The sequence below is a fragment of the Dermacentor silvarum genome, chromosome 7 (assembly GCF_013339745.2).
Source record: "Dermacentor silvarum isolate Dsil-2018 chromosome 7, BIME_Dsil_1.4, whole genome shotgun sequence".
Classification (NCBI taxonomy): Eukaryota; Metazoa; Arthropoda; class Arachnida; order Ixodida; family Ixodidae; genus Dermacentor; species Dermacentor silvarum.
This window is the reverse complement of record NC_051160.1, coordinates 9,290,561-9,301,540: the sequence shown is the minus strand read 5'-3', so window position 1 is coordinate 9,301,540 and position 10,980 is coordinate 9,290,561. Positions and strand designations below refer to the sequence as shown.

General features: G+C 47.1%; 1 protein-coding gene across 3 annotated transcripts in view; it reads left to right on the top strand.

Moving 5' to 3' along the window:
- The first annotated feature begins 154 nt into the window (after positions 1 to 154).
- The window catches only part of LOC119457522 (cytochrome P450 2J1-like), a 29,013-nt gene continuing 18,187 nt past the window's right edge, over positions 155 to 10,980 (top strand). Inside the window, exons 1-3 of one of the 3 annotated variants that reach the window (XM_037719116.2) lie at positions 155 to 302; positions 5,759 to 6,123; positions 10,297 to 10,783. In XM_037719116.2, the coding sequence (XP_037575044.1) occupies positions 5,787 to 6,123; positions 10,297 to 10,783 (824 nt within the window). In that variant the 5' untranslated portion in view covers positions 155 to 302; positions 5,759 to 5,786. Of the gene's footprint in view, positions 303 to 421; positions 643 to 662; positions 810 to 5,758; positions 6,124 to 10,296; positions 10,784 to 10,980 lie in introns of those variants that run through there. The other 2 variants (XM_037719117.2, XM_049670147.1) reach the window with 2 other exon arrangements.

Below are 10,980 nucleotides of genomic sequence, written 5' to 3'. Positions count from 1 at the left end.
GCGGCGTAAGGAACGCAACCGCGGGACCAGCAGTCGCCCCCAGCCCCGGACGTCAGCGAGGTTTGGCGACGTCTTCCCCCGCCGCTTCGAGACGTTCCCTCCCCGGTCTTTCCTCTCGCTTCGCACTCTGCACGGTCTAAGAAGAGATGGATCTTTTCTTTTTTGAAGCGACGGCGAGAGTGCCTCTAGTGCGACCTGCCGCAGGAAGTTCGAGATAGCAAGCTGTCGCACGGTTGTTAGGAGCCAGAGTGATACATCCGATGAGGACGCGACTCGCCGTCTGCCCGGCAGGTCTTTCTCAGGTCAGTATTAAGATTGAGCACGCATGCGCGCGCGCGCGCGCGTTTGAAGAGAGTGCGCCGCTTTTATATATACCGGAGGATGCGTTGTCGCCAGTAAGAGAGAGTGTTTGTGTGTTTGCGCGCGCGAGGGTGTGGTGCTGTAAGTATAGTTGGCTGAGTCGCCGTTGACAACGTCTGCGTCACGCTGGTTGAGGGCGAAGCATGACGTGTCGCCTCTTTTTCTAAAAATGACGCGGTGGCCCGCGGGAAGTGTTTTGCGCCGCGTCACGTCGCGTCAATGATTTCTCGCCCGTGGACGAAGCACTGCCGGTGTGGTTGTATTCTGCAACTTATTTGAAAGGTGAGTCGGGGGGTCCGATGGGAGGCGCTGCATGAGGGCATCACTAGCATCACGTTTCTGGCTCAACCACATCATTCTTGCATCGGCTTGTGCCTCCCAGTGCTGGTTAACAGAAATGCGTTGTGACCGGTATTGATTCCTGACCGCTATCGGGGATTATTATAGCGGTAAGTGATCGATAACTTCCTTGTTGACAATGTGTTGTGTGTCAGCTTGCAGAAATTGAAGGAACGTAATAGAGACTGCGACCATATCACTCGTCTGCTTGTGACGGAAGCAGGAACGGCACAAACTGATGGTAGATAGACCACGTTTTACGGCATGAAGTGGCGGTGTGGAGTGTCATGCTAGAATTAAGAGCTCAGGCGTTGTTGCACGTGGAGTGTCATTACTAGGGCGTATGCGCCAGTTACCGTCAAGGTATACCCAACAATGACCGGCGCAGGTTGTCGGTACGCATGGATGGAGCTGTCAGGCGATTTTGTTGCTATATAATGTAGACCTAAAATGAACAAATGGCTTGCGTTATAACAGTTGTCCAGTGGATGTGACGACCGTGCAAGTCCTGCAAGTCGGCCATATATACGAAAAATGCTAATAAAATAAAGTATTCCTAATCCCGTTGCCTAAACACAGTTCCGCGCCAAGGAAAATTAGAACGGCTTCTTAACCTTTCTTTCTGGCAATGGAAAGTAAATCTATAAAAAAAGACTCCGTATACTTTATTTGGAATTTTACGATACCAGAACAGCATAGCCTATACCGAGTTTTTCGTTGTATACGGCACACCTAAAAGAAACTGTCGTATCTAGGTCCCTACCGTATTAGCTGATAGGTTTCGTGGATTGACAGACAATCTCAGCAAGAAAATTTCCACGATACTTTTACTAATTACTGAAATGTACTAATTAACTTTTTAATTACTTACTTTTTAAGAACTTCCGGTAAAGTTTCTTATCGAACGAACTACATGTACGTGCCTTTATAACAAAAAGGGAAGTCGGCTACGTAGAAGCTGGGTCATTCTACACGAAACGTCCCATACCCCTAAAGCGACTATCACCGATTCTCTTGGAAAATATTGGACTAGTTGGTTGTGGTGTCAATGAGGTTTTATCAAGCCATTTCTCACGAAAAAAAAAAAAAAAAAAGTTTGGTGATGTAAGGGCTCTGATGACGTAAAGTTTCCGCGAAGCAGCAAAAAATTGGTTGGAGGCAATTTTTTTAATCAAGTGTGAAAGTAGGTACATTGGCAATCTTCTTTCATAATATTCTACTGGCGCTGTTCTTTCACGTGACGCAATAAGTGAGCACATATATAAAATTCCTGTGTTTAATAGGCTCAGTAAAAAAGCAAAAGATTATGTGTTTTCAGAAATTTCTTGCATGAATATCGTTAACGTTTCAGCCACGATATCTTTTTACAATTTGTTCCCGTTGCAATAGTTTATGCTAAAATAATCTTCGACTATGAAATAAGGTACTTTTCCAGAAAACTACTTCCGAATGGGGTAATTAGAAGTCAGTTTTTGACGATGTTCACATCTAAATTAAGCATTAATGCCCTCCAGATCAAAATTAATGAGATAGCTCATTATACGCATCAACGTTTCAACTTGTGATCGATATATTTTATTTCAAGTAAATAAATTGTGTTTGAGGCGAGAAAACATTTTCGAAGTCCACAACCAATCTCACCGGTAAGCACTACTGAACTGTGTCCTCACTACCAAACAGATGTGGCGACAATTGAATTCTTGCCGCGCTAACGAACTCTTTATGCATAAAATACGGGCACATGCTTTATTTATGTGCGGTAAATGGCAGTAAAATATCTGTTTACGCTGTTTGAATGTCGATGCCCCCGCAACTACACTTCACAACAATACATTTGGGTGATGAAAGTAAACCATGACTGCTTCGAGGTCGTCGTCAGGACCGGATAGTTATAATATACGATCTGTTGTGCCACGGTGCTGATTCAATGTTTTGTAAGTACTACATATCAGCAGACTGCGAGTAATGCAAGAACCTGAATCATTGACACTCCGAGCCAACCGTGACGTAGCAGTCAAATGCCAAGAAATTACCATTTTGCAGCCTATACATACATATACATATATAGCCTGCTGTGAGGGTCCGTGGGCCTCGTCAAGCGCCGTTTTCATTTTAGTGCGAAACAGCAGAAAAGAAATGACCGTGTGATTATTAATGCGAAAGCGTTATCAGGCTCATGTAGCAGACAATCCAGTAGCGTGGCCGGAGATGTTACAAAAAGTCACGTGGTCACAGAGACAGACCGCGCGCCAGGTGATGCTTCCATTGGCGGAAGTGCACGCGACGCCACGTGCGCTTCCAAGCCAATGAGAGAGGAGTGGCTTCGATGGACGAACAAGTCACGTGGTCACAAAGACAGACCGCGCCGGTGGCAGGAGTACATATGTCAGTCGGTACGGTGATTTCGCTGAGTTCTGTCGTGCGCTCCGATGGACGAATCTTCTAGTTCGACTTCTCAGTCGGTAGCTACGCCCGGCTCGTTTGGGCGTCCACGGTACGCGAACTGAGGCCGTCGCAATGCTTTTTCTGCCTGTGCGTAGGGCAGAATGAGGCTAAGCTGGTCACTATCTGCCGCTGCAAAATGCTCACATAAATGCCGTGTTCGCCTACCTGACCACCCCAAACCCCCAAAATTTGAAGGGGTGAACGGACGGACATATGCCGTTTGCGATGTATTTATGCTCATGTCAAGTGACACAGCACGCGTTCGCTTGGGAAATAGCCACAGTGCATATGCGTGCCAGGAAAATAGCCGTTGACGCCTACGTGTTCTGCAGTGAAGACACAGTTTGGGAGTGTCTTCCGGTGATATTGGTTGTGGATTTGAAATATTTTTTTCTCGTCTCAAACAAAATTTATTCGAAGTAAAACTTTCTAGATCACAAGTTGAAAGGTTGGTGCGTATAATGCTAGCGTATTTTTATCTCAACGGACTTAACGTTTAATTTAGACCTGAACATCGCCAAAAAGGGAGTTTTTGCCCAATTCGGAAGTAATATTATGGCTAAGTACTGGATTTCATAGTCGAGCATTATTTTTAGCATAAACTATACCAACAGGAAAACATTGAACAAAAATGTTGTGGCCTGAAACGTTAACGATATTAATTCGAACAAGTCCTCACGCACAATTTAATTTTTTTACTAAGCTTATATATGTGTTCATCTGTGACGTCACATAAAAGAACCATGCCAGTAGAGTATTCTAAAGTAATATTGTCAATGTACCCAGTTTCACACTTGATTTAAAGACATTTACCAACCAACCTTTTGCTTTGCGGAAACTTCAATGAGCGCTTACGTACGGCTGCATCAGAAAAATATTAGCACAAGTGGCCGATGACCGGAGAAGGGAAATTGCGGTACGCGGCGCTCTTGTTCCCGTGCACACTGGTATCTAAGGTGCCACATGATTCACTGTTTCAAAGAGGAGGTGCCCGGCACTCTCGTTTTCGGCGTGCTAGGGAACAACAGCGTCGCGTGCCGCGATTTATCTACTCGGGTGATCGGCCACTTGTGCTAATCCTTTTCCGCTGAAGCTGTACGTCATCAACATTTTTCTTTTTTTTTTAATTTCGAGAAAAGTACTTTGGTGAAACCTCATTCACGTAATAACCAACGGGCATATTTTTACATTTTTTTTTTTTTCGAGAGGATCGGCGATGGTCACTTTTAGGGTCTGGGACGTTTCGCGTGGAATGACCCAGCTAAGAAGCAACAGCTGACAGATGACATAGTCGAGCACCCCTGTGTATCACCCGTACACTGTGTGACATTTTCGGCAGCCGCGTAAACAGAAGAGTTTCGGAACGGACGGAAGGGACAGCCGGAGTAATTTTTCGTTATGCCGAAGGCTGTATCTGGCCTTTGTTCGTAAGGATGACCATAATCAAGGGGTCAATACGTTTTAAAGTGATAGCTTTTTTTTTCTTTTTGCCTACGTCCGCGGTTTTCGTGGTTGGGCTATCTGACACCCGAGTGCAACTCGAGCTCATCGATGGTGCGTGCGATGAGTGACATCATGACGAATGGAGACGGCCTCCTCTCGGCGTGCAGGTGGCCTGAGCTTGACGCCGCGAAAACCGAAGCAGCAGGAATAACAGGCGTGGACAAAAGAAAGAAGCCAAGAAACCAGGTCATGCCGTAATCATATTTCAATCGTCGTCATTCCATGGTCATCATTCTGTGTCGTCATCATTGCGTCATCATGCCGCCGTCGTCTAGTCGTTGTCGTCACACACACATGCGCTCGCATTGCACGCAATTGGACATCTTAGCAGGTTTATACTACGACACTGTCGCTTGACTTAGGCACTCGACTCTCTGTGGTATCTGCCCAATTTCATTTTGAAGCTCTGCTTCCTCTTCTTCTCCTCCTCCTTCTTTTATTTATTAAATCTAACATAGGGGCCACAAATAGGACCGGCGATTCCAGAATCATAGGTAGTAAAAACAGCAGCCAAAAATATCATGATATATAAAAAGCACTTTAAAGAATATAACATAGTGGCAAAACACTAACGGAACAAGTCCGTACATCATGCAAGAAAAAAAAAGGAGTATATAAGACTACAAGAACAGCGTACTAGCATTAGCAGGTCAAGCGAACATACAGGAACTTAAAATCACACATTAACTATACTGTTCACGAGGAATTTTTCAATTCACTGTCTACGAGAAAATCTCGTAGAGCTTTCAGAGCTGCTATCTGTTTGTTGAAGCCCGACCATTGTCCATGCACTTCTTGCACGTAGAAAGGGCGCTTAACCTTTACGAACACAGTTCAGCCGATTGCGAAATATCTCTCGCTACTGGTGATGTTGTGAAAACACGAGATTGCGTGAGATGGAAATTAAAGCCGACGAGCAACACGAGAACAAGATGAAAGCAGCAGCCAACGTTTCGAGAAGAGGACTTGTCTTTTTCAATGTGGACTGAAAAAGACAAGTACACTTATCGAGACGTTGGCTTCTGCTTTCGCCTTGTTTTCTTGTTGGCGATGTTGTGTGCACTCAACGAGACAGTGCTCAACAGAAACTTCCACTGTGGTCCCTGTTCAGGTAACCTGTACGAGGAACCGTGGCCCCGATGTGGCTACTCCTGGTAGCCGCCTCGGGCGTTGCCTTGCTCGTGTTCCGTTGGCTTCTGGATAGATCTCGGCAGCCGAGGCGTGGCGACGGAGATCTTCCTCCCGGACCGCAGGGACTACCCCTCGTCGGCTACTCCTTGGGTCTCAAGCCCTTGGAACAGCTGGACGCCCTCACCGAGGAGTATGGCCCCGTGTTCATGTTCCGCCTCCTCGGTAAAGTCTACGTACACCTCGGCTCGTACTCGGCCATCCGCGAAGCCTACGTCAAGCTTGGAGATTGCTTCGTGGGCAGGCCACGTGATTCCACGGCCATGGGCTTCCTCCTGGATCACCAAGGTAAGATCATTCGGCTTTCGGCAAACGTATACAGAAAAGCTGCACAAAGGTGACGTCACGAAGATGAGGCGGCGCTGCCGTCGCATTATGTGCGGGGGCAAAAATTATTTTGATGTGCAGCACCGGTTGCCTCACTTGGTGCGTCGCGCCTTAATGTGGCTCACCGCATATTATAACAACGTGTCCTAGGAGTGTCGGCACAACGCTAAATCCTGCTGTCACTTCCAATGCTTATCCTTTCGTTCTAAACTGTGATGCTGCTATCAGCGATGAATTAGATAGCGTCAACGTGTTCGTCTGCTGTTTTTGCCTGTACTGCACCTGTTTGTCTACAAACATGCGGAATACAGAACAGCCGTACACAGAGCTCATCATCAATCGTCAGTTCTGAAACTCTACACAGGCCCTATATGCTTCAGAATACGGGCAAAATTATTGACGTTGAGCGTGGCTGGTCTGCTGATTGTCGCGTCACCTACGGACAACAAAACTAACTATAAAGCGCCACTTTCCCAGCACCGCAACCAGAAACAAAAGTTAGATTAGTGAATAATTTTGACCAGCACCATTATTTATCCGAAATCCAAATTTCGAGCACTTTTTAGCAGGTGGTAAGCGAGTGCACACTCATGCAACGTTTCTTTTTGTCGCTCATTGGCGGCGCGTCAGTAGACTGGCCCTCGCAGTACGAGCGGAGCTTCGTAACTGGTGCGATTGAAGGAGCCCGACAGAGGTGACAATTGGATATTTTGTGATGACTCTTTTTTTTTTTTTTTTTGGCTGCGCCGTTTCTTCTTACCCTTTAAGAATACCACTTGAAGAGGGTGTAGCACTATTGTAAGGTCGCTAAATCTGTTTTTACGGCAATTTCGATAACACGGCAAATAAAGGGAAGTTTATTCATACTGAGTGCATACTATACTTATGGATTACTGATAATACTATTAATACACACTGATACCTAAGATACCTTGCCCGACTGCCATAGACTTATGGCCCGTGTCCCGTGCAATGGGGACACGTTAAATATCCCCTGGTGGTCAAAGTTATTCCGGAGTCCCCCCACTACGGCGCGCATCATAATCAAATCATGGATTTGGTACGCAAAGCCCCAGAATTCATTCATTCATTCAGAGACTCTAATGGGGACGCTCCCGAGTAAGCCGCGGTGATTGTGACGTCACCGCTTTCTTCACGCTGGGCTTGGCAATGGAAATTTCGGTTCAAGTAACATGACGTCATACAGCACAGTGCGCATCCTTGCTATGTAGGAGGCTCTGGCTTAGCCCACTCGGCTTCTGAGCGTGAGGTCGTAGGTTCGAAACTCACTACCACCACCGTGTCTCTATTCGAATTTATTGTTTTTTTATACGTTAATTTCTTTATAGTGATTACCGAGGCGAAGTTAGAACGCAGGCAGAGCTTGCAAGGGCAAGGAAAGCGCGGATAACACAGGCTTCCAAGAGTGAGGTTGCATGACGTGGCGTCGCGGTGATGCCCTCTCCGCTCACGCAACACCTGGCGCGCGAGCAAGTGTACCCTTTCGCCCGCTGTGCTACGTCGAGGCGCGCTCGTGACGTGGAGTCGTAGCCAATGGGAATTTAGGTGCCGTTTTGCTGCTACAGACGACATACGGCGGCTTTTTTGCTCAATGAGCCATTTGGCGCTTTCGCATCAAAAAGTTTATAAATACATAGACGATTAAAATCAAGTAACAGTTCAGTGCACTGCATACTATAGGTACACTACCTGGAAGATGCAAATCCGGTGCACTGTAGTTCCACAACAGTCTCAAAACAACAGTCAAGTTTGACTTATATAGGCTTATTCAGACAATAACATTTATATAGAACATGTACAGTGATTTGTAGCAGGCATGGAGACGCGTACAAGGAATATTCGACAGATAGGATTACATATGTGCATGTTATGCTCTAGTGGCAAACACAGAAATGAGTCATATGGGCAGGGTCGCCCAATATGAAAGGACACACCAGATTTGTGCTCAAAGCCCCTAATTTCCTTTGTGCGCTTGTAATGAGAAAATGTTCCACGAACTCCGGATTCTTCAACAAGAAAACAACATAAGAAACAGGAGTGCGTGAGGTCCCCATTTCCACGGTTGAAGGAATCGCTGTTCCAACAGTCGTTACGCCTTAATAATTTGCCTACCAAAGACACAGTGAATTCTAATATTGTCCGCACAACTACACTCGTGACCGCAGTGCTTGCTCTGGCTGCAGAAAATCTTTTTGCTAAATATATGACCATAATACGGTCGCGGCTTTCATTTGCAGAAAATTGTGAAACAAGTTCATTTGGAACATGTGCCTTTATATCTAGATCAGTAATTGTAACAAAAGAATGTTTGAAATATGCGCCATTTTGTTTTATTTAGGGCGGTAAGATGCACATAAGCATCTACAGGCTACAGAGTGCGATGTCACAAAGGTGCGGTGGCGCTGTCGGTTGATTCCGTGCGGGCCGAAAAGTGTAAGCTTGACAAAATTATACAGGCGCAAATTTTTGCTGTAGGCAAGATTAAAAGATGTGGCCGAGTTTACTTACAAAACAAGTTTAGGATTATTTGTCTCTCAACCAATCTAGGTTACCGCTGAAGCTAGTTAGCAAGTATTTGGCATCCTCTACAAAACAAGTTTAGGATTATTTGTCTCTCAACCAATCTAGGTTACCGCTGAAGCTAGTTAGCAAGTATTTGACATTGAAAGGTGTATCACCCATGGAAGAAGAGTACATTTGGGCAGCGTGGATTAGACGACACGACAAAAATTTGGAGGACGCTTAAGCTTCGCCTTTAAGAGTGGAACGCGATAGCATTCAAGATCACTGGCTGCTACATGCAAGTGCTGTTTTAAAACAGCGCTTGCATGTAGGCTCCCTAGGTTGTCGAGGAGGCGAGCGCCACCTGGATGGTATTTTTGCAATAAACTAACGTGGCGCGCCGCTGTATGAGTGGTAGAAATGCTGGAAAAGGGGTTTGTGTTTGAGTTTCCGCGCAAGAAAATTATGTTTTCTCGTATATTCTAATTACAGTCCGACGTTATCATGCCTGTAGGCCGGGGGTACGTCGTACTTCACGATTTTTTCTGACGCGTTTTACTTTGATAAATTCGATTAGTTCACTAACGCCTCTGCGCCACGCGGAGGGTCTGCGAGGTCGGGGTGATTCGGGATGATTTTCTGGGCCGCCGACGCCGATGCCGATACTGACGCCGGATTTTCTGCGACACGAGGCCTTTAGTACAATCGCGTTGATATAGCTGGTGAGAAACGCGACACAGCACAACCACCGACGACAGCGTTTAAACCTTCTGACGCCGGAAAGGCTGCTCGAGTGCGAAAACAGACAAAGGATCCCAAGAAAGCTAATTGTTTTAAATTTACGAAAGAAATAGCACAGGAAATGAATACTGTTTATTGAAGTAATCATACGCTTAGCGGGGTATATTTGTTGCAGCGAGAGTATTTAGGTATAGCGTTTGTTGCTTCGTTGAGTAATTTCGTGGGAAAGAGAGCCGACAACCAGCACGTATGTAAGGGTTAATACAAATGTTATACCTGTGGCATGCAGGGCAATGACGTGTAGTTTCCTTGATACGCGGGAAAGTTGCAAGAGACCTCGATTATGCGGTATACACGTTACGTTGGAAAGGTTGCTGTTCGAAGCGAAGAAACGCCAAGAAAACAAGTGCGAACATAATCGCCTGTATACGAGAGTACGAAGTTTCGCCGGTTTGTTGAGCATCCACATTCTGAAAGAAATAAAAGCGGAAGTTCGCGCGCCTCGTCATCAATCATGTGGTTTTATGGCTTTCTTTATTTGTGCGTTTCGTATGGAAACGAAAGCTGTGCTGTACGTTCGATTCGCGCCTCTGCCTTACGGGGGTATGAGCTGTTGCTCCTGGCCCTGCACTGCCGCCGGGATCGGCCCACCTGGGTTTTCTGTCGACGTGACGGGACGCTAAAAAATCCCGGGGTCCTAGCCCTAGACAGCTTCGCTGTTAAACAGCGCTCGTCGACTGTAGACGAGGAGCATGGTCGTCTGCTTCTCTTTGCCGTTTCCATATCTGTTCATAAGTGTGCAGCTTGTCTACGCCTACTTCGGAAATGAATGGTAAATGAATGCAACAGAAAGATCTCCTTTGAATGCAGGTATCTCGGAGAGCGAAGGCCACGAGTGGACGGAACATCGGCGCTTCGTGCTACACACACTGCGCGACTTCTGCTTCGGCAAGCTCAGCGTGCTCGACCGGGTCCAGGACGCAGCGCACAGACTCGTCGGGAGAGTGGCGGCCCAGTGCGGCCGGCCTTTCGACCCGGAGCCGCTGATCTTCGAGGCCGTGGTCGCCACCATGGCAGGCCTTCTATTCGACGTCGACTACGAGGACGACGACGGCGTCGCAACCAATGCATCGTCTGCTCGCTGCGCGAACGACGCGCACGGCAAGGGCCGTGGGAACGACGGCGAGTCGCAGCAGATGGATGAAGCCCCGCCTGCAGACGACGCGACAAAAGCAGAAGACCGAGCCCCGGCTTTGGTCGAAGCAGAAGACGAAGCCGACTTGGCCCGTCTGGTCCGCCTGGTGGCGAAGGCGACGCCGCTGCTCAGCAATGACGTCTTGCCGCAGCTGTGGACGTGGTGAGTACGTGAACGATGGTGTCGTGCGTGTGTGCGAGCGTTCTCGTGTTAGGCACGCAGACGCTTGCCAACTTCCCGTAGGACGAGCCAAGACGAGCTAAGACGAGCCAAGGCGGAAACACTGCTTCGAAAGGTCTTAGGATCTCTTATCGGCTTGAGGCTTGTGGATCTTCTATAGGCGCATAAAGTGGAGCACC